The sequence below is a fragment of the Macaca thibetana genome, chromosome 8 (assembly GCF_024542745.1).
Source record: "Macaca thibetana thibetana isolate TM-01 chromosome 8, ASM2454274v1, whole genome shotgun sequence".
Lineage (NCBI taxonomy): Eukaryota > Metazoa > Chordata > Mammalia > Primates > Cercopithecidae > Macaca > Macaca thibetana.
In genome coordinates this window covers 50,687,729-50,712,165 of record NC_065585.1, presented here as the reverse complement: position 1 = coordinate 50,712,165, position 24,437 = coordinate 50,687,729, and the positions used below count along the sequence as shown (strand labels likewise).

The window sequence follows — 24,437 nt, the reverse complement described above, 5'->3', positions numbered from 1 at the left end:
ATATACAAATCCCTTCAAACTGATACTCAGTTTTCTTTATCTAATAAGAGATTGAATGTAACTAAATGTAAGTATCAATTAAGTATAAAGTAAACCTAGAAGATATTTCTTTGCATTAAAGATCATTTTCAGAACTGTTTTATAAGCATAGCAGAGACTACACATTTCGTATTTCTTCAATACCTCATGTCAAAGCATATATGCAACTAGTACTAAAATGAAAAAACAAAAAACCAATAAACTACAATATTCCCAGGTATCTAAATTACCTGCCCAGCATTTTGAATACACTTAAATATTACAAAAATTATTTGTCAATTTCAATTCTGACATTCCAATCACTGAACATGCAAAGGGGTTTTTTTTGTTTGTTTGGTTTTTGAGACAGGGTCTTACTCTGTTGCCCAGGCTGGAGTACAGTGGTGTGATCAGGGCTCACTGCAACCTCTGCCTCCCAGATTCAAGCAATTCTCCTGCCTCAGCCTCCTGAGTAGCTGCGATTCCAGGCGCCTGTCACCACACCCAGCTGATTTTTGTATTTTTAGTAGAGACAGGGTTTCACCATGGTGGCCAGGCTGGTTTCGAACTCCTGACCTCAAGCGATGCACCCACTGGAGCCTCCCAAATTGCTGGGATGACAGGTGTGAGCCACTATGCCTAGCCTTTTGCAAAGATTACAAAAAAAAAAAAAAAAAAAAAAAAAAACCTCATACCCTGTTGATGGAAGTGTAAAATGATATAATCACTTTAGAAAATGTCTGGCAATTTCTTAAAGCTTAAATCTATATGGTTCCCTAATCTAGTATTATGCCCATGAAAAACTTGCACAAGAATATTCATAGAATCTTTATACATAATAGCCAAAAAACATGGAAATTGCCAAGAAGTCCATCAAAAGATAATAGATAAACAAAGTGTGGTATATGTATATAATGGAATACTGCTCAGCAACAGAAAGCAATGCGCTACAAATAGGAGGATGGATAAACATGAATGAATATTAAAAACACTAAGATAGATGAAAAAAACAGAAACAAAGTATGCATATTGTACGATTCTAATTATATGAAGTTCTAGAATGGGCAAAACTTAATCTATAATTTTTTTTAAATTAGGACAACGGTTGACTGACGTGCAAGAAGACTGATTAGAAGCAGGCAAGAGAGAACTTTCAGAGGTGATAATGTTCTAAATCTTGACAGAGGTTTGAGCTACACAGTTGTGGATCAAAACTCACCAAATGGTGTATTTTAAATTTGTGCATTTCACTGTATGCAAATCTTACCTAAAAAACACACATGCCCAAATAAATAATGAACTCTAGTAATACTCATGATGAAGTACTTAAGGGTAAATTATTCTAATTCTACAACTTGTTTTGAAGTCATATTTTTCCTTTAAAAAAAAGAACTGATGGGCCGGGCGCAGTGGCTCAAGCCTGTAATCCCAGCACTTTGGGAGGCCGAGACGGGTGGATCACAAGGTCAGGAGATCGAGACCATCCTGGCTAACATGGTGAAACCCCATCTCTACTAAAAATACAAAACACTAGCCGGGCGAGGTGGCGGGCGCCTGTAGTCCCAGCTACTCAAGAGGCTGAGGCAGGAGAATGGCGTAAACCCGGGAGGCGGAGCTTGCAGTGAGCTGAGATCCGGCCACTGCACTCCAGCCTGGGCGACAGAGCGAGACTCCGTCTCAAAAAAAAAAAGAAAAAAAAGAACTGATGGATAAATATGTGATGAAGCAAGTATAGCAAAACATTCATTGCAGAATCTATGTGGTAGGTATATGGATACTTATTGTAACTATCTTTTAAATTTTTCTGTATGTCTAAAGGGTTTCTTAATAAAATATTAGGGAAAAAAAAAATTGTAACAGAGGTGAATTCACACATAAATTTTAAAACAAAAAAGACCTGCTAGCAAAGTGGAATTATAATGATATATCCTTTTAGTTTAAGTTGTCTGGACTGATATGAGCGATATTTTTATTTTTATTTTTATTTACTCATTTATTTTGCTTTCCACTATTACAAAGCAAATGGAAACTAAAAATAAATAATATGTTCAAATTATAACTACTAGCTTTAATCAATATAAAAGATATATAAAAATATATTGAACAATTTCTCAAAATCGTATACAAAGATTTTGCTTGACTGTTAATGTTTAATTAGGTAGCATATTCTAAGAACTTACTCTTGTTTAAGTAGGCAACCATATTTCATCTAATTATTTTTAAGTGTTAACAATCAAATTCACTGTCAAATATGTGATTTTGAGAAGTTGTGGCTCTTAACATTTGAAAAAAAAATGAAATGTGGTATTTAGATATGGTACATTGGCCATCTATTACAACATAATCATCTAAATAATGTATTTCAATTATACCTCATCGAAAAATTTTACCTCTACAGTACCGAATTATTTGTCTTAACGGCACACAAAAAAAGTACACAAATCAGTACAAAGCATTATCTTGTATTTAAAAGAACATGTGTTAACAAAGCATTTAACCATCATTATCTACAGTATATATTAAACACAATTTATTACACTCTAAGTTATTTAAACATGTGTATTTAAAAGTTGACATTACTCTAAAAGAAGGCACATTAAAAAAAAACTCGTATTTTAAACATTTTCACATAAGTAAACATAGAACAGGGTAGAGTGACTCCTTAAAAAAAAAATGAAATAACACCAAGTTGATATCTCATCATACAAAAAAGAAAAATATTTGACTATTTTAAGAAATCTGGTATTCATTGGAAATGAGTTTCATTGACTTTTCTCAGGATGTCATTATAAATCACAGCTAGTTTAGAAAATCATAAGTTGTAACAACATATCCATTTACATTCATATGGATAAGAGAAAGATAGGAAAGTGGCTATCCACTATCTAAATTACTAATGTATTGGATGAAATAATCTATTTACTTAGTATATTTCTCAAATGTAGTATATTTCTACAGAATCAAGTCTACATTTAAAAAACAAAATCACTCTTCTCTATGTTCTCCCAGCATTACATTTTGTAATGAAAACTCATGGCCCCCAAACAATTGTCTATGGTATGCAGGATGTTTGGTGGCTTAAGTGTATAGTCATCCCTCAGTATCCAAGGGGGAATGGTTTCAGGACACCCCCTACCCCATCAAGATCCACAGATACTCAAGTCCCTTATATAAAATGTTTGTATTCACATACAATTTACACACATCCTTCCATATACTTTAAATCATCTCTAGATTACTTACAATGCCTAAAACAAATGTAACTACTATGTAAATAGTTGTTAGGATATAGGACAAGTGAGCCCCAAAACTGGGGCTTAGCCCAACTCCTACCTCAGTTATACTGTATTTTTAAATTTCGTATTACTTTTATTGTTGTATTGTTATTTATTTTTTTGCCTAATATTTTCAATCCACAGTGGTTCAATGTGCAGATGTGAAACCTGCAGATAGAGAGCCAAGTGTATATTCCATTGTACTAGCAAACTTGCCCCTATATATTCTCCTTAATGAAACTTGTCCTCAACAAAAACTGCTAATGTTAGTTGGTAAGCAGTCCCCAAACTCAAAAAACTCTCAATATAAAAAAGAAGAAAAAAAAGGTTTGGTTCCAAATTACCCTAAGATACTCTGTAAGATAATAAACAGCCTCCAAAAAGGATTCTATGGTCAAATAAATAATTTTCTTTATTCAGGAATTCTCATAAACTATACTATGTTAATCATGGTTGTACAAGAGGAGGTAGACAATGAGCAGAATTATATGCATTTAAACTTCTGCAAATTAAAAGCAAGATTGACTTGGAGAAAAACAAGATTGACTTGGAAAAGTTGCTGCAGTAAACTCAGAGTGTGATTCTGGTGTTTAAAAATACCTTAAAATAAGTTTCTTATTGTATACAGCCCCTAAATGCTAATGAATTGTGTCACCTAACACACTAAAGAAAAAGCAATCTTAAACAATGCTGGAGAAAAATACGACTGTAGCAGACTATGTTTATGCTATTTTATGGGCAGCAAAGGAATTTTCAAGGGCTACCTTGTATATACATAATTTTTTCCTTCCACAATTATTTTAGAACCTAACCACCAAAAAAAAATCTTTTTTGAACACAGATCTCTTTTCTAGAAACATCTCACAGAATTAATGTTCCACAGAACACACTTGGGAAAACTCTGATTTGCTGTAAAAGCCAACATTCAAATTGAACATTCATTATCAATTCTTAGTAGCATGCTGAAACTGTAAAGTGAATTACATCTCATATATGCGCTTTCAATAATTTAAAAAAATAAAGCTTACTACTGCCAAGATGTATTTAGTAGAATTATACTGGGAAACATTACCTCAAATTAAGAATTACAAGATTGATTAGACTCAAAGAAAAGTCATAGCACAGATTAAAGAGAAAAGGTAACATTGTCAAAAGGATATAATATATTATATATTCAGGGCATCTTTATAATTTAAAAAGTTAACTCTACCAGCTATAAAACACTCTTTTTAATCCAACCAATGAAATTAAGCAGTCAACATACTAAAATAGTACCTTAAAGAGTTCATTTTTTTCTATTTCTATAGCCATAACTTAAATTTCTGATTTAAGTTCTTCTCAATACAATGCCTGTCCCTAAATGCCACTCCTCCTAAATCACAACTATAATGAAATTACCCCCTTAATTCAAAGCATTCAATGGCTTCCCATTGTACATTAAGTCTGACTCATTAAAAATAGTATTTAGGCTGGGCATGGTGGCTCACGCCTGTAATCCCAGCACTTTGGGAGGCGGGCAGATCACGAGGTCAGGAGATCCAGAACATCCTGGCTGACACGGTGAAACCCTATCTCTACTAAAAACACAAAAAAATTAGCCGGGCATAGTGGGGCGCCTGTAGTCCCAGCTACTTGGGAAGCTGAGGGAGGAGAATCGCTTGAACCTGGGAGACGGAGATTGCAGTGAGCCAAAATCGTGCCACTGCACTCCAACCTAGGCGACAAAGCAAGACTCTATCTCAAAAAAAATATATATATATATTTAATGTAATTCATAATCTGGTACCAACTATCACCCAAATTTATATCCCTCAGTTCACTTTAAACTACTCTTTAACAAAAATTTTGAGACTAGCATGATTTGGGCACCAAGCGAGGTTCCAAAATACTCTGTTTCACTGGTTCTCAAACTTTAGCATGCATCAGAATCTCTAGAGGGTTTATTAAAAGAGATTGCTGACCCCATCCCCAGGGTTTCTAATTCAGTTGAAATTGGATTTACATTTCTAACAAGCTCTCAAGTGATGCTGATGCAGCAGGTCAGGACCCATACTTGGAAAACCATTGCTCTACTCCAAAGGCCACAAACTGGAAGCCCAATGGCTCAATGAGGCCCACTCACATGTTGTCTGTATAATGTTTTAAAAGCATTTTGTGTTATTTGCAAACATTTCTAAATTGGAAAATTCTGCATTAAAAATGCAGATTTCTGGTTTATTCCCGCATGTGAAAATTCTGCTGGAGCTAAACAGCAGCTGCCCTACCTAGTCCAGGGAGATGTCCTTCCTAGTCTAGGATACCACAGCCGAAACTGACTCTCTCTACATTCACTTAAAATTACTGGCTCACCACTGCATTTGTGTTTATACATTCAATCCACTTTTTCCCATCCCTCTTTTTTCCAGCTTCTCACTCTGGCTTCAAACATCCATGGTCCCCTTCACTGCTGAAATTCCACCCACTCCATTCTAAACCTTGGCTTAAAAATCATTTCTCAACAAAGCCCCAGCAAAAATAGAAATTCTTAAGTAACATACATATTAGAGATTTAATATAAATTCAATATGTATGCTTTAAGAATTGAGGTTTTATTTCCACGAATACTAAAATAATACTCATAAAAAACATAAAATTTTAATTTTGTTCATTCTGATTTTTACTGTGAAAGAAATTTTTTCCAGAACAGGACATTTAAAATGAATTAAGAGATGTCTTTAAATCACACAGCCAAAATATATAATAGCTTCAATGGAATACCTTATCTATTTTGCTGGAACAAAAAGAGAGAGAGAATGGGGTAATTTATATAATTATTCTGATTTCACAACCTAACAATCTTTAAAGGCAATTTTATGAAACAAATGCTTCTAATATTTAAATCTAGAGAATATTTTGGTGGATATTTACTTCTATCAAATAGAGGGAGGGAAATTACACAAAGAAAAACTGAGTGCTGGTCTCTGCTCTGCCATAAATAGCTTTGTTACCCTAAGTAAGTCATTGAGTTCTCCCTGGACCTGTTTCATTACCCCTAAACTGCAGAGATGGAAAAAAGTGTGCTCCAAATATCTTCCATCTCTAAAATCCTAGGATTTACTCCTTCAAAAGATAAAAGCATAAAAACCAATGTCATACAGACAAGCTTCTTGGTATTAGGTTAGTATAGCTCCTAAATTAGACTGACTTAAAAATCTCTAATTACCGCTTTCAAAGTTCTAACTAAAAATGTTAAAAAAAAAAAAAAAAAAAAAAAAGACTCAGAACTTTGAAAGAATATGTGTTTGTTTATGTATTTGTGTATATATTAGTGATCAGAATAAAACATCTTTTGTAAGGTCAACAATTAAACTTACGGGAAAAAAAAAGAAGACAATAAAAACTATAACCATGCCAACCAACCAGTAAATTTTAATATCTCAAAAGAAAATAATTAGAAAATTATATCAAAAAAGTTTTTCCATAATAGAGATTAACATTTTTCAAGAACATGTATTTTGTTTCAGGATATTCCCAAATTAAAGTAATTTGGCCAAAATCAAAATTATCAAATTGCAAGATTGAAAAAAAAAACTTAGAGACTGTTATATTCAGGTAGATCATGCCGTAAGCGAATTGCTTTCAGCTTCTCCACTTCAATTTTTGCTCTTAGTAGCTCTTCCTCTAGCTGCTGCCTTCTTTTCAATCCATCCCTCTTCTCCTGAACATACAATCCAAAATTTTTTTGATTTTCTAAAATTATCTGATGCTCCTCTTTCAACATTTGCAGGATCTGAGGATCATACCCTAATAGTGACCTAAAGTGTTCACCACTCTCATGCCGAAAAAAATCATCTCTCCTTGGAATAGAAGATGGAGACGATGTCATTCTCATATCAACAGAGGAAAGTGAAGGCGACAAGGATCTTTCCATAACATGTACTAATTCATGTTCTTCTCTTTGCTCTAAAGTATCACTCTGTTGAGAATTTAAAATCAGTGGAGGAGGTGGTTTAATGTCTTCTTCTTGCTTCACCTCCACTGTAATAGCAACAGGATGGTGATCCAACATTACCTGTAGTGAACTGGTACCAGCCTGTGCCTCCTCATCCAAGTTTGCACTATAGCACACAAAAAAGCATTATAATATGTAAATCAAATGAAAAAAAGAGTATATTTATAGCATAATTTTATATTTAATATACATTAAATTATGAAGCTTTAAAACTATAAAGTTACAAAACAAAAAAAATCTTAACACTTGAAATACATTAAAGTGACTAAGATTGGGATTTCAATAATATATACTTAAAGATCTCCCCCATCCTTAACTTTAAAATTGTACTTTTAAGGGGCAGGAAATTACAAATATTATAGAAGGCCAATGAAGAAAATAACAAAGAAAAGTCAGTTTTAATGTTGTCAAACAGACAACAATCTTTCCCACAACCCTAAGGTTTTCAAATGGTGTAAAGAGCCATTTAATGTATTCTCAGTCTTACTATCCCCATACCTTAGCCCTAGACTTCCTGCTTCTGCTCTCCTGGACTGATCTTAAAACCACCAAGGCCCATAACTTCTAAGAGGACAGTGACAGGCCAACTATGGGAGGTACTATTTCTGCATTTGCCCAAAAAATAAAACATAAAGATTGTATATGGCTTTGGGATATGCTCAACTACTGGAGGTTATCCTTTCTTATTTCAGATGCTTTTATCTGATAGGAAAAACTTCCCTTTTACCTATCCTGAACCGCATGACTCAGTTGCTCTTTAAGTCTTTCAATCACTGGTCAGGTAAAGTTCACAAGAGCAACGGTTTTAATCCACAACTGCATACTCAGTACCTAGTAGGTACTGTACTTAGAACCTAGGAGGTGCTCATTATGTGTTGAATGACTGAAAAGAACAAACTAAATGATTTTTTAATGAAACATTTTTAATGGCCTATACAGATATATTAAAGGTTTATTAAATTTACACATAATTTCCACCAACTATACATTCCTAATGGAGACAACTACAGCTTTAGCGTAATTTAAACTTTAATATGACAAGTTATGATACTATTAAGGCAATAAACCTTAAAATTATGTTTTATAAACATAATTTTATGTATAACGTGAAGCTGTGAATTAAGAATATCTGCTCCTTGAGGTTTTTTTTTTTAATTTATGCTTCTGCCTAATTTAAAAATAAAAGTTATAAAGGGAAATTAGATTATTGAACATTAATGGAAATACTTTATTTAATATTATTTAGAGAAGATTTTACATATAAGAAACATAATTAAAGGAATACATTCTACATGGATGATTAAAATGCTGGAACAAGTTCAAGTAGAATGCATAGAAAAAGATTAAAACTACTCATACATTACTTATTAATGGCACTAAATTGCCAGAAATATCAGATATTTATCTAAGAGACAAAATGAAACATATACATAGTATATAATAAAAAAACTATTTGTAGATTATATAAATTCATTTTTGTTCTTGTCTCTGTGTCATTTTATGATTTCCAAAAACAAAACAATTAATTATAAATCTAATTCAAAGTGCAAGCTCTGCTTCTATTAATAGCTCTGCTAAAACCTGGAATGGGAAAAGGTTAAAATTGCATATGAAAATTAAGTTTTTAAAATCACATAATTACTATTTCAAATTAGTAGGTAAAATAAGAGTATAAACATAGACATTATACTCCCAAGTAAATTAAAAATATGCCTTATATCTGGAACATTCCATTCCAGCTACAACATTACAACTAAGGCATAACAATGTAAAAAGGGAGAAAAAAAGCTTTAGAGCAGGTCACAAAAATGACAGAGAAGGACTTGAGAATCAGAACTTTGAAGATCAGTTTACAAAAACACAAAATAAAAACTGATATTAGGAAGAGGTAAAAATAAAGACATAAGTCAATGTGAGTTACCGAAATAAATAGCCTTACAAAACAGGTATATATTTTTAAGTATTTTAAACAACGCAAACACTTGTATTTTCCTTATAAAAAAGGAAGATTAACAGGCATATTTATGTAGAAGTATAGTTAAGATTATAGAATAATTATAAACTTCTGAGATTATTAAGATTCAAGGATGATGTCAATCAAATAAATATAAGCACATTAAATATATAGATTAAAGAAATAAGCTAACACAGAGAAAATGTCAATGTAGACACAGTAACACAAGAATTTAAGAGGGATGTTTCTCACATTCTTCCCTTTAAAACCTAACAAATTGATATTATTTAAGTCATAGGTATAGAAACGTACAAATCAACTCATTTTTATCAGAGAAATGTTGATATCCCAAAAGATTTTTTTGTGTGTGAATATTGTAAACATACACACACAAATGGTCAAAATATAACCAGATACTTGTATATTTATATATTGTTTCTCTTCTATACTCACTGTATTTTTAAAATATGCAACTAATTAAAATCACAGTTTCTACATGTAGTTTTCAAATTATAAAAACCTATACCTACTAACCACAGGGTACAGTTTTATACCTGCAATGCAAAAAGCATTTTTCTCCAGGGTTCAAGGGGGACAAAATTCTGCATAAGTAGCATAGTATAAAACAATTTTACTGTGTAGTTTTCTGGATATCCAGCTATTGGGATTTCATCTTTTGTCATCACAGTGAACATTTTAAACAGTGGCCCCAAGAATTAATCCACTGTGCATTCACGTCCTGGATTCCCACTGGTGGTATTTTTTTACTGTGCTATCAAGTAGAAATAAGCAATATCTGGTAAGAAGCTAGGCTCAAAAATACTTTCCTAGTAAATTACCAAAATAACATATGCACTTGGCTACAAAGTGGTTTTTTTCTGTTTCTCTTCTAATTTCAAAGGGATTTCACAGTAATCAATAATTTGCTTATATAATGCCTCTTCCACCAATAGAAAAGCACATTGTGTAAAGCTTTGTGTGAAAGGCTCCTCAAACTAACAAGGAGTTTACAATTTGTTTAAATTAATCTAAATGGTTCAGAATAAGAATGTAGCTGCCATCTTTATATTTTGCCAGAGGTTACAATCTGAATTAGTGGCAAGATAATACTTTTGAAAATTCCAAGGCAAACAGTTACATAGAACACAAGTTTAACCAAAAAATTGCTTCTAACTCTAAAATAACCCAGTTGCTCTTAGGGGTATTTTAAAATTCATAATTTGATATCCTTGCAAAGCAGTAAGAGAAAGTTTACTCTTTCCTATATGATCCAAGATCAAAGTGAAACTAGACCATTAAGGAATAAAAAAAAAAAAAATTTTAATTTTATTAAGTAAACTGAATCCCTAATTAGGCATTAACTCCCTTTAGTTGCGTTCATCTTTATTTTAAATGTGTTAGAAAAATAATTTAAACTGTCTTCATATACACAATCATGCCATTAACAAGTTTACTTATTGATTTAAGTTATATTTGTTAGTTAACACATATTCAGTAAGTGTAGACAATGACAATTCATAAAAAAGCAAAGGTTCCATTTCTCTAGAAACTGCTAACTTTATATAAATTTTATATAAAATTGAAAATTCCAGTGAAATGTAATACTAAAAGAGAAAAAAAGTATCTCTCAGAAGCAAACAAAATAATTTAATTTTAAAGCTTCAAAAGTTTATGAAGTTATGTCACAAATTTCATCCCACTTATTCCTCCCTAACCTTTACTTTTAGAAACTACAGGAGGGAAGGGGGAGGGGAAGACAGTAAAAAGTAGCTTAAATGCAACAGAAAAATTCCTCATAGCCTCACTTTTCTCTTTTTAAAAAATGCAAAACAAAGACACTATTCATTGCTCCCGTTGTGGGGATGCTTACTATGCATATCTCTATCACGACTAAGCCAAAGCCCAATAGATAGGAGGCGCCATAATTTTCCATAACAAAACAAAATAAAGCTTACCTTTGTATGTGGTTCCTGTCTCTTACCAGGCAAAAACTGGAAATCTGGGGAATCATCTCCATAACTTTCTTGGTTGGCTCAGAAATATTGCTTTTAAAATCTGATTGGGTATCTTTTTGCTGCAATAGCTCCTGTTTGGCATATTCTTTGAGCCTTTTGTAAAGGGTGCGTAGGCCCTGTGCTGTTCGAGGAGGGCGGTCTACTCCAATTGCATTATAGTTAACTGCTATGATATCCCAACATCTATTCTTTTCCACTATTACTGAATGTTTATTAGTGTGTTCTTCGAGAATTTTCACATATGGCTTCACAAGCTTTAGCAAATCAAGCTTTTCGGATAAGGTAAAATTGGAAGATCTAGCCTTTCCTACCATTGTTCTTTTCAAATTAAGTAGGCAGTTTCTGAAACCACCATGCAGCCTTCAGCTCTGCTCAGCTCTTTTCACAAACAGAAAAAGATCAGGCTTAACTAGGCTAGCCTCATTTAGGCCCACGCCTACAGGGGAGGGTTTATTAAAATTCCTCCAGCTTAAGCTGACGCAGGTTCAGGAAATCTGCTTAAGCCAAGCCTGACCTACATAAAGCTTCTCACTGAAGAAGACAGGAAGGCACAAGCAAAACACACTTGTGTATAAAAGGAACAGCTCGAGACAGGATTTAATACACAAAGGTCTAGAGATAAGCATGGAACACAGCTAAAAATTAGCTAATTTAGTGAGAATATCAAATTTCACACGTATGCCTAGCTGACAGACTGAACTGCATTGCAGTATCACTTTAATAAAAACAAAAGAGGAACTGTTTTGTGCTATTTGTTTGCAAATCCAGTAGACAGAAAACTAAAAGATATGAGTGGTGAATGCAGTAATTCCTAACAGAGCCTCTCATCACTGTTTCTGAGCTGAGTGTTCTCCCTTACAAAATCTGCATAATGCTGGACCTGCTGTCAATCAGGAATTGCATATCCCCTAGCTAGTTAGGTTACACCCAGACCCAGACTCCACGGTAAAGCTAAGCTTCTCCTTCATTTTACAGTCTACATTAGCCTCTGCATATTTTTTTCAGTTAAGAAAAAATTTTTATAGAACACTCAATCTAAAAATCATGTTTTTAGAGCAATGGATTATTCTAGCCGTAATGTATGTGAATATGCTAGCCTGCCTTATCATGTGTAAAAAATCACTATTCATGGTGAGAAACAGTATAATCACGCCTTAAGACTCCACACACGAAATCGCATTTGCTATTATAATACAGCCAGATTTTTTATTTAGCTATATTCACACAGTTTGGACTATGAAAGGAAACAGCTAGTATAGCCATTTTCAAGGCCACCAGTTTCAGTACTTAGAATATATTTGTTAACCCCAGTATGAAAATATATGATACACAATAATGTAAGCAAGACAAACCTATTTTCTCACAATATACATGTTTTTCCAGATAGGGGAATAAATCAGAACATACTTGAACATAGTTCTATCCAATCAAACTATTACTGAACAACTTCAAAGTATTAAGAGGTGGGAAAAATAATTTTTTTTAATTACTGACCACATATATAAATGCTCCCAGGCACTGTGCAAGACCCAATGAAATCAAAAGTGAATCTAAATATAGCACCTACCCAGGGAACTGTATTTCCACAGAAATGCTATAAATTCTCAATTATCTTGTTTTTCATTCTTTTAACAACGGAGAAGCAAATTAAATTTCCTGAGCTCTCGTTGCGAGCCATGTGTTAAAAGCTTTAAATGTATTATCTTTCAGAAAACAGTGAAAGATTGCTGGATGTTCTATGGAATGCTAGGTGTTGTCTGGTATACCCTACTGAGTAATTTGATTCCATAATAGTTCTACCCTTTCACTGTCTTTGAGCAGTTTTACAGCTCTGTAAATTGTAGAAATCAGTAATGCAAATGATTCTTGTCCATAGAGATGCAAAAAGAAAATCGACCTGCCCCAACAACGACTGGACCACAGGTACTCAAAATCATTCTAGCCTTTTCTGAGCTTTTAGAATATTAAAAGAGAACCAAAGAAAGAACACAGGGTATATACTTTATTTAGATAATTATTTTGTTATTTTCAGAAGAAATACAGGTATTACAGAACACAGGGTATATACTTCAGATAATTATTTTTGTTATTTTCAGAAGAAATACAGGTATTATGTTAAGAATAAAATACTACTAAAATATGAGAAAATGTTCAATCTCACTAGTTATCAGGGAAATATATACTAAAAATGATTTTCATTCATAGATTGGCAACATTTTTTAAGACTTAAAATGCCAAGAGTGAGGCCGGGCTCAGTGGCACATGGGTAATCCCACAGTTTTGAGAGGCCAAGGATCGCTTGAGCACAGGAGTTCAAGACCAGACTGGGCAACATGGAGAAACCCTGTGACTACAAAAAATACAAAAATCATCCAGGTGTGGTGGCATGTGCCTGTAGTTCCAGCTATTTGGGAACCTGAGGCGGAAGGATCACTTGAGCCCAAGAGTTTAAGGCTGCAGTAAGCCATGATCATGCCACTGCACTCTAGCCTGGGTGACAGAGCGAGACCCTGCCTCAAAAAAATAAAAAAAGGAAACTCCAGGAGTGGATAAGGATAGAAGGGAAAGAGTACTCTTCTGTACCGCTGAAGGGAGTGTAAAATGACATTTTGGATAGTGATCTGGGAGTATCTACTAATATTTTACATGAGTAGGAAATCTTCTAAAATTGTGGTAATTTTATGTCTCAGAATCTACCTTAGAAAAATACTCAAAATGCACACGAGAGCAATGAAGCATTCTATGTAGTTGCATAGAGTGGAAGCAATCTAAAAGCACATCAGTTGGAGTTAAAAGCATACAATACATCCATATCATGGTCTACTCCAGGCAGCATTAAAATGAAAGAAGCAGATCATAGTGTATTTGAATATATCATGCTATTAACGAAAAGAGTCAAACTCTGTATAAAATATGTTTAGAGATTTATTCTGAGCCAAATATGAGTGACCATGGCCCAAGATACAGCCCTCAGGTGGCCCTGAGAACATGTGCCAAGGTGGTCGGGATACAGCTTAGTTTTACATATTTTAGGGAGGCATGAGACATCAACCAAATACATTTAAGAAATACATTGGTTTGGTTCAGAAAAGCGGGACAACTCAAGGCGGGGTGGGGGTGGGGTGGGGTTCCAGGCTACAAACGTTTTCTGGTTTATCTGAAGACCTGGGATCAATAGAAAGGAAATGTATGTTCAGGTTAAGATAAAGGATTGTAGGCACCAAGTTTTATTGTGCAGAGGACGCTCTCAGATAGCAGACTTCAGAGAGAGCAGGTTTTATACTGTTTATTATCAGACCTAAAAGGGTGCCTGGCTCTTAGCTGATTATCTCCTGGATCTAGAAAGGAAGGAAGGAAAACAAGGGGAAAGTAGATTATCTATAGAATGTGGATTTTTCCCACAAAGTATGGCTTTGCAGGACCATTTCAAGATATGGCAGAGAAACATGTTTTGGGGTAAAATATTTTTATTTTCTTCCATGTTACGCCAGAGTCAGACTGGAAAGTAAGTCATGATATACAGGGTTAAATAAAACCCATCTGATGAGAATGTATGGTTTATAGAGCATGATTCCTCAGACCCCTTAGATAGGAATTTGGGCAAGATTTAAAAAAAAAAAAAAAAAAATCAGAGCTTAGTCCTCAATGCAGACAGCACAAATTAGTGATAACCTATGTAAACTGTAATTGATGACTAATCTGAAATATTTATTACTGTTTTGATCATATTACAATAAAATTATCTTCCAGTTTGAAAATAGAATGGACAAGTTTTTAATTTAAAAAGAAGCTATACTACTGATGCAGAATTGAGTGGAAAATACTGTGCAGGACTTTCTAAAGCAGACTATGAAAAGGTGACATGGATATAGTTGTTAAAAACATTATGAATATGTGTGTAAATGCTATGAATCACTGCCAGTTTATGGAACTGGTGAAAGAAACTGAATAATTTCTTTGTTCTTTGCCAATGCTCGTTGGTGTAGTCATAGAGTTTTATAAAGAATCATTGTGCTGTCTACGAGTAAAAAACTCAAACTGTTTATCCTCTGCTCTTACACCACAACAATCAACATGGAAGACTTGTGTGACCAAATGTATGGGAGTTTCTCCCCACATACCAAGCAAGAAATAAGTTCTGCAGTGGAGAGTAGCCAGGTGTCCTCTAATTCAACTCCAACACTATCTACCAGGAGATAGTGTTAAATCTCAAAGATTAAGAGCTCAGTACCACAAACCCCACGGCCCCACCAGTCACAAGTCTGGGCCTCCAGAACATCTCACCGAAAAGCTTCAAGTTGGGGTTCCCACAATCCCCTCTGGGTTCTATTAGTTTGCTAGAGTGGTCACAGAACTCCAGAAACATGCTTACCAGTTTATTATAAAGGATATTACAAAGGATACAAATGAACAGCCAGATATAAGAGATGCACAGGGCGAGTTATGGTGGAAGGGACACAAAGTTTCCATGCCCACCCCAGGCACAACCCCCAGAAACCTCCACTTGTTCAGCTATCTCGAAGCTCTACAAACACAGGGCTTTTGGGCTTTTTATGAAAGCTTCATTACATAGGCATGAGTGGTTAAATCATTGGCCACTGGTGATCAATTTAACGCTCAGTATCTCTCCTCTCCCCAGAGATAGGGATGAGGCTGAACATTCCACCTCTCTAATGGTGCCTTGGTCTTTCAGGTAACCGACTCACATCCTGAAACTACCTAGGGGCTGTCAGCCATCAATCAATCACTAGCACACAAACAGACATTACTTTGGCGGTCCTAAGGATTTTAGGAGTTGTATACCAGGGAAATGGAGTCAAAGGCCAAATATATATTCCACAATATCACATATTATTAACTTCAGTTGGTGATTTTTGTGAAACAAAATGCTTACAAAACAGTCAATAAACAAAGGCAAAAAAAAATCAGCCTAAGTGTCCATCAACGCATATACACAATGGAATATTATTTAGTTATAAAAAATGAAATCCTGTCATTTACAGCAACATGGATGGAACTGGAGGACATTATGTTAAGTGAAATAAGCCAAGCACAGAAAGACAAATACCGTATGTTCTCTTTCACATGTGGGAGCTAAAAGGGTGAATCTCATGAAGTAGAGACTTGATTAGTGGTGGCCAGAGGCTGAGAAGGAGAGGTGGGGATTAAGAGAGGTTGGTTAATGGGTACAAGAGTACAGTTAAGCCGGGCGCAGTGGCTCACGCCTGTAATCCCAGCACTTTGGGAGGCCAAGGTGGGCAGATCACGAGGTCAGGAGATCAAGACTATCCTGGCTAACATGGTGAAACCCCGTCTCTACTACTAAAAATACAAAAAATTAGCCAGGCGTGGTGGCAGGCGCCTGTAGTCCCAACTACTCAGGAGGCTGAGGCAGGAGAATGGTGTGAACCAGGGAGGCAGAGCTTGCAGTGAGCCGAGATCGCACCACCACACTCCAGCCTGGGCAACAGAGCAAGACTCTGTATCAAAAAAAAAAAAGTACAGTTAAATAGAAAGAATAAGATCTAGTGTTCAATAATATAATACGGTGACTACAGTTAACAACAATTTACTGTATAGTTCAAAATAGAAGAATTGGGATGTTCCTAACATAAAAAATGTTTGAGGTGATGGCTGTCCTAACTACTCTTGTAAAAGAAAATCAAAATCTTAAGACCCTAAACTCATTATACTAAAGAGAAAGTTAAACCTAGAAAATTAGTCATGCAATGCGTTTCCTTCCTCCTCTTCCCCCCAGAGCTATAATTTCACAACCCTGTGTCACAGCATTACATGTTAAGTCAGGGTCCCACAACGGGAAAAGGACATATACCTCCCTCACAAATTTCTCACAAGAAAATCCCTTCCTAGTCACTAAACCTTTCAGGGTACATATCCACCTATAAAACCAGCACATGCCAATTGTAACCTTGGGTGTGCAACCTAAGTTTAACTCTTAAAACTGAGTTCTGTTAAATCTCACACTGACAATGTCAATTAAAAGCTTACCTTCTTAGGTACAGAACAGAGACAAGACAAAAAATCACTCCTTCGATCATGTCTTTTGCAGGGACAAGGATGGAGTTGGAAGCCATTATCCTCAGCAAACTAATTCAGGAACAGAAGACCAAATATCGCATGTTCTCACTAATAAGTGGGAGCTGAATGATGAGAACGCATGGACACGTTGTGGGGAACAACACACACTGGGGCCTATAGGGATGGTCGGGAGAGCATCAGGAAGAATAACTAATGGATGTTGGCTTAATACCTAGGTGATGGGATGATCTCTGCAGCAAACCACCAGAGCACACGTTTACCTATGTTAACAAACCTGCATATCCTGCACGTGTACCCCTGAACTTGAAATAAAAGTTTAAGAAAAATAATAATAGTAATAACCCAAGGGAATAAAATGAAATTATTAAAAAAAAAAAAAAAATTCACTCCTTTGGCTCCCCCGAGATGGATGCATAACTGACTCTTTACTCCATCTTTTCAAATGTTTACCTTACCTTGTGTAAAACACAGATTTACTGAGCACTAATGAGAGCCTCACAAAAATGTAACCATTTGTCTCACTGCCTCTCTTACCTTCCTTTGTCCCTTCTGCTTGCTCTTTATTCTTCAATACTGAGTTCCAGAAACCCTCTTTTGGAAAGCACAGGTTAACAGACGCTCCTGTGACTTGTGTTTTTCCCAGGTGCATCCTTAAACTTTGGCTTAATAAACCTCTACTGATTGAGTCACATTTTTGGTTAATACACACTGATTTGATCATTACACATTGTATGCATATATCAAAATATCACATGCACCCCCAAAATATGTACAACTATTATGCATTAATAAATAATAAAAATAAACTATAAAAATAAAAAAAAAGTTTACCCATTTTTTGGGTCTTCATTTACTTATGAAGGCTCCTGTATCATATAAAATGTATATTAAATAAATTTTATGCTTATGAAATACCATAGAAAAATGGATGTAGAATACAGATAACTTAATGAATAAAACATAAATGTCCAACATACAAAGAACTCAACTTCACAAGTAAACAGGGAAACACAAATTAAAAGATAACAGTAGGTTTTCCTCACTCAATTGGCAAAAGTTAAAAAAGTTTAGTAACATGGGTTGAAGAAGTTGGGAAAATAAATTCTCTCATACACTAATGATGGCAATCATTTTGGAAGGCAACTTGGCAGACCACATTAAAGTGTAATGCAAACACATTATGATCTGACAACTCCTGAGAAATACATGCATATGTTCACAAGACCACATGCACAAGGACGTTCACTGCAGAGGTTTTAATAGTCAAAAGAACACTAAAAACAATCTAAATTAACTATGATGTATTCATACCATTGTATACTTTGCAGCAATTAAAAAGAATAAGGTTCTAAAATGAAAACAAAAAACATCCAAGGCAAACTAATGAGAACTGTAAATAATTCTTGGCAAACAACAACTCCATCCAAATTCTTGCTCTAAGAGCCTTGACCAACTCTAGCATGGCTTCTAGTAGCCTAGCCCACCTCCACTCAGCCCTGGAATACCCAGCCTTCTTTTGAGCTCCAGTCTTCTTTTGAGCTGGAGAAGTTCAGGGCTATCAAAAGAAGTTTACTGTTTATTCTAGCCAACACCTGACTATAGGCCCCTGACTTTCCTTTCTTAGAGCACTAACTAAGAAGAGTTTATAATTGGGAATTCTTCCTCTGTCCCTTTGAGATGTGTATGAATCTCCTACAACTCAGCAGTGTCTTTCTGAAGAACCAGAAAGCCACTCCTTTGAAATGTAATCATCAGGAAGGTTTGGATCTCTGTGTCCCATTCTCTGTGGGAGGACAGAATCCTAATTTTAATAACTGTCAGGTAGCAGGCACACCAGACCCACTCACATTTACAGTGACCAATATCTTAGCCTGGAGCTGCTATAACAAAGTATCATAAACTGAGTGGCTTATAAACAACACAAGTTTATTTCTCATGGTTCTGGAAGCTAGGAAGCCCAAGATAAAAACACCAGCAGATTTGGTGTCTGGTAAGGGCCCATTTCCTGGTTCTCAGATGGTGCCATCTCAGTATGTCATCACAAGGTAAAAGAAGCAAATGAGATCTCTTGGGCCTATTTTAAAGGGTACTAATCGCATTCATCAGGGCTCCACTCTCATGACCTAATTACCTCCCAAAAGGCCCTACCTCCTAATATCACCACCTTTGGGGTTAGGATTTCAACATATAAATGTGGGGGAAACACAAACATTCAAACCACAGCACCAACCCTTTGTAATTTTCACTTTCCTGACTCTACTTGAGCCCTCAGTTGCTCCACTTTCCATACTCGCTCATTCTCCCTTTAAAAGGCCCAGTCACGACTGCACAAATCATGGAGCTCAGCTCTTTCCCCTATTGCCAGTAGTTACTGAATAAATTTTGTTTTTACCACTTTAATGTGTCTTGATTTTTTTATTCACGAGTGTCAAAGATAAAGCTGTAGGTATATACTGAATAACACCATTTATTTGAAGCATTGCACCCACAATAACAGCTGAGTTGTATGTGCAGTATTTTAGATATTTTTCTGAAGAGAATGTATTTAGGTACATTAATTTTTTTTTTTTAAGAGATAGGGCCTCATTATGTTGCCCAGGCTGGTCTTGAACTCCTGGCCTCAAGCGATCCTCCCACCTCAGCCTCCCAAAGCTCTGGGATCACAGGCATGAGCCACCACACATAGGCATTAATCTTAATGTACACACAGTACATTAATCTTAATGTACACACAGTACATTAATCTTAATGAACTGCATGAATTATTTTGAGGAAAACGTACTGATATCTGAAACTTGAGAATCCTTTTTTAAAATTAATATAGACTGATGGATAAATATATAATAAAGCACATATAGTAAAATTTTAATTGTAGACTTGAGATGGTAGGTTTATGGGTGTTCAATAAAAAATTCTTTCAACTTCTATATAAGATTTTTTAAAGTATCATAATAAAATGTTCAAAAATTATCATTAAAAACACAGCAAGTAGTATATTTTAAACTCTAGCCATCAAAAATGTGCAAAGTTTGAACAAAGTTAAATTTATAAAATAAAACTTAGATAATTAGATGTAATAGTAAAGAATAATTGTGGGGTAGTTTTTCCACAAACTTTTTTCAAGGCACAAAAAGTACAGTGATTACAGAAAATTTTTTCTATATTTTGGGAGGTAGTCCAAAAAAGTCCAGATAAGAATTAGATGCCTTATTAATCTTTGTCTTCGTCCAGTTCTCTGGCAAACAGAGCCTGATTAAAATGCTGATGTTTCACTTGAGACGTGCATACACAGGGCATCAAGGGTGAAGAGAAGGTAAACTAAGGCAAGAAAATATATAAAGCAAGGGAAAGTGCTGGCTACCATTTTACAACAAGCTATAAAAATATATAGTAGGTCACTTAACAAATGCATCCACTTGGAGTACTCTTTGTGGAATGTCTCCTGACAGACTACAAAAAGAAACCATACCTCAGAGTAGTCCATGTGGAAAAAGAAATTTGTCTGGCAGGTTCCCTCCTGTCTCCTATTTCCCACTGGTCAAAGTCCACCCTGAAGTACACTGCACTTCCATTTTGTGTCATCTGGCCTTCACAGATGCTTAGGGTGCTACCTACAAGGATGTGGTGTGGTGTTATACCCAAGATTGGAAGTGGCAGGAGCCAGACCCTCCCAGCGTATGGTTCATAAACTTAGCTAGATGGTGGCCCCCAAGGCATAGGGCCCTCATTCCTCAGATGAAGCAACTGGCTAGCCGCCAGTGGCAGCAGAAAATTCTATGAGGCAGATGGTGCCAAGGGACTCTGAAGAGGCATATAAGATTATGTTTGATATAATCACAATGCAACGTGAGAGGAAGACAAAAAAAAAAAAAAATCTGCCACATAAAAATAGGGCAAAAACTAGGGTAAATCCAACCCCTAAGAGTTATTCTCAGTTACAGCATTTAAATATCTCACACTTCATCACTGTGCTTTGGTGGTGATATTCTGTGATGTTAAGCAGTCAAGACAATCAAAACCTGGGATTTAAGAACCTTGAAAACCCTCACAAAACCAAAGGAGTCAAATTATAAAATTTACCCCACCCATGCTATATGAATCACAGAACTACTCTATATAATCTAAATTTACATATATCTTCACAAAATAGCTCCCAGCTGTCTATTAAGGATCTCTGTTTGGCCAAGTCTTGTCCTTGGTGTAAAAATATGTTGAGCTAAAGGAGCCTCCCTGTCTCAGAAGCTGGCCTGCCCTTTAGATGAATTTTGTATACTGAAAACATTGCTAAGCTACTCTTATTTATTTTAGCCATTCTTTCACTTAATCATTTTATCAGTATAGTTAACATTATGTTTGCTGGTGGCATCTCACAATATTCACTACACTGCTCACTCATTGTGTAGCAGCCAGAAAATTTGGGTGAAATAACTCTCACTTCTAGGGAAGGACATGAAAAGTATGTGACTGTTTGGTACACTGAGGATTCTCAGAAACTAGTAAGGATTCCTCTTCAAGATGGCAAACTAAGACTGGGATTAGAAAAAAACCCTGGTCACAGGAAAGTGGTCAGTAACAGCACAAAGTTAGGAAATCTTATGTAGTGATTCTGAGTAGGAACCATCTGCCTGTCATCAGATGGATGAGAAAGAAAATGTGTGTGGCCACAGTAGTTGCTGGGATCCATCATTTAACATGAGTGGAGCCAGTCTAAGAATGCAACCAGTCCTACAGATGACAGATGGAATAAATAGAAAGAAATTGGGTTCATGATGATACCCTTTAAACTGCTAGACCAGTCAGCCCTGAAGCCTGGAATTTCCAGTTATACATGCCAATAAAAACCTTCAATTATATAAGCTAGTATTTTTATTGATACTTGAACCAAAAGCATATTAGCTGATATAAAAAATATATTCTTTTTGGTTATTTTTTCTTTCTTTCCCTTGTGTTTTCTTCTTTGCCTATGTTACCTTGCTCAAATTACCACTTCTCTGACATTTTGTTTTTAAATGAGGATTCAAATGAAAGACAAGATAGGAAGACAGTTTATTCTCCAAAAAGTAGAGGCTGAATGTCATTATTATTTCAACTATTCTACAGTTTTGGTTATTTTTTTTGTCTTTCCATTGAGCTATGATTGTACCACTGCACTCCAGCCTGCGTAACAGAGCAAGATCCTGTCTCCTCCGCCCCACTCGCCCACCAAAAGAAACAGGAGATAACAAATGTTGGCAAGGGTGTGGAGAACAGGGAACCCTGTACACTGTTAGTGGGAATGAAGATTGGTGCAGTCATTATGGAGGTTCTTAAGGAAATTAAAAATAGAACTACCATATGACCCAGCAATCCTTCTTCTGGGCACACACCCAAAGGAGATGAAATCACCATCTCAAAAATCTGCACTCCTGTGTTCACTGCATCATGGGAGTGTCCACTCCAGATAAATGCATCCATTGGCAGATAAATGGAATAAAAAATGTGAGATGGTGTGTGTGTGTATATATATACACACACGTACACATACACAAAATAGAATATCATTCAGCCTTAAAAAAGGAGACCCTATCATTTGCCACAACATGGAAGGATGTGGATGACATTATGCTAAATGAATTAAGCCAGACACAGAAAGAAAAATACTGCATCTCACCTTATATGTGGAATGTTATTTAAAAAAAAAAAAAAAAAAAGGCCAAACATATAGAGATAAAAAATAAAACAGTGGTTACCAGAACAGAGAGGTGGGGTGGTGGGGGAGGAGGGAGAGGAAATTGGGAGATATGCATCAGAGGATACAAAGTAGTGGATATGTAGGATGAACAAGTCTAGGGATCTAATGTACAACATGAAGGCTATAGTTAATAAAATTGTATTAGGCATTTTGTTAAGTAGATTTTAGGTACTCTGGTCACACACAAAAAACAGTATATGTGATGGCTACTAATTTGCCTCACTATAATTACCATTTTACTGTCTCTATATATATGTATGTGTGTGCACATGCATATACACACACAGACACACACATATATATATCTCCCATAACATCATGTTGTAAACCTCAGTTATGCAGAATAAAATTTATTTTTAAAATGTTTTAAATTGAGCTTTAATATTAGGTCTTATACCACACCCTTCCCCCCCGCTCCCCCCCCACACAGACAACCCTCTAGAACCCATGTTGATTAACTACTGCTCAATATCCATATCATCAGGTTGTTGCCTCTTCCCTTGAGTGATCCATCTAAAAAATAAATGCTCTATATTCTGGCGGCCAGGCGCGGTGGCTCACACCTGTAATCCCGGCACTTTGGGAGGCAGAGACAGGCGGACCAACGAGTTCGGGAGTTCAAGACCAACTGGCCAACACGGTGAAACCCTGTTTCTACTAAAAAAACACAAAAATTAGCCAGGCGTGGTGGCGGGCACCTGTAATCCCAGCTACTCAGGAGCCTGAGGCAGGAGAATTGCTTGAACCCAGGAGGTAGACGTTGCAGTGAGCCAGGATCGCATCACTCACTCCAGCCTAGGTGACAGAGTGAGACTCTGTCTCCAAAAAAAAGAGGAAACGCTCTATACGCTGGAGAGAATTTGATAATCCAACCTCCTAGAAATAGCCCTGGTAACACCTCAATAGTTTCAAACATCCTTCAGGATGATTTGGAAGGATGTATATGAGAGAATCAATATTCAAGTGACCAGGACCTTTTTTTAGTAGCCTGATTCTTATTCACTTCCATCCAAGGCAGGAATTCAAAAGAACAATCCCAGTGTATAGGTTTCCTCAAAAGCCCTTCTTTATCCTGACAACTAGGATAAGAACTAGAAGGCAAATTAGTTAGGGGAGAATTATCTTCAATGGTGTATTTTTGAAAGGGAAAAAGATACACCTATCATGTTTTCCCCTCTTCAGAAGACTGGACTACTAACTGACTGTCCAATAGTGTGGATCAGAAACAATGCTCATACACTCAAAAGCCATAAAACCTATTTATTCCCTAACCCAAATCATCATAAAAGAGCCCTAAAGGACAAAGGATGATCTTCTCAATACTCAATTGTCTGTGGAAAATTTTCTGTGGGGAAAAAGATACAGTGGCTCTGAATATTCAATATCTGATTCC

General features: G+C 35.7%; 2 protein-coding genes across 4 annotated transcripts in view; both read right to left on the bottom strand.

The window, feature by feature from the left end:
- Window positions 1-24,437, bottom strand: part of RAD54B (RAD54 homolog B) — a 99,415-nt gene that overhangs the window by 50,807 nt on the left and 24,171 nt on the right. The window contains exon 4 of one of the 3 annotated variants that reach the window (XM_050800491.1): window positions 6,682-7,390. The exons of the other annotated variants lie outside the window; for them this stretch is intronic. Coding sequence (XP_050656448.1) covers window positions 7,341-7,390 — 50 coding nt within the window. The 3' untranslated portion in view covers window positions 6,682-7,340. Of the gene's footprint in view, window positions 1-6,681; window positions 7,391-24,437 lie in introns of those variants that run through there. 3 annotated transcript variants of the gene reach the window in all.
- FSBP (fibrinogen silencer binding protein) lies at window positions 6,682-14,827 on the bottom strand. The gene is made up of 2 exons (XM_050800545.1): window positions 11,194-14,827; window positions 6,682-7,390 (listed from the first exon to the last, which is right to left on the bottom strand). Exons 1-2 carry the CDS (start codon window positions 11,565-11,567, stop codon window positions 6,865-6,867), a joined length of 900 nt encoding a protein of 299 aa, XP_050656502.1. The 5' UTR covers window positions 11,568-14,827; the 3' UTR covers window positions 6,682-6,864.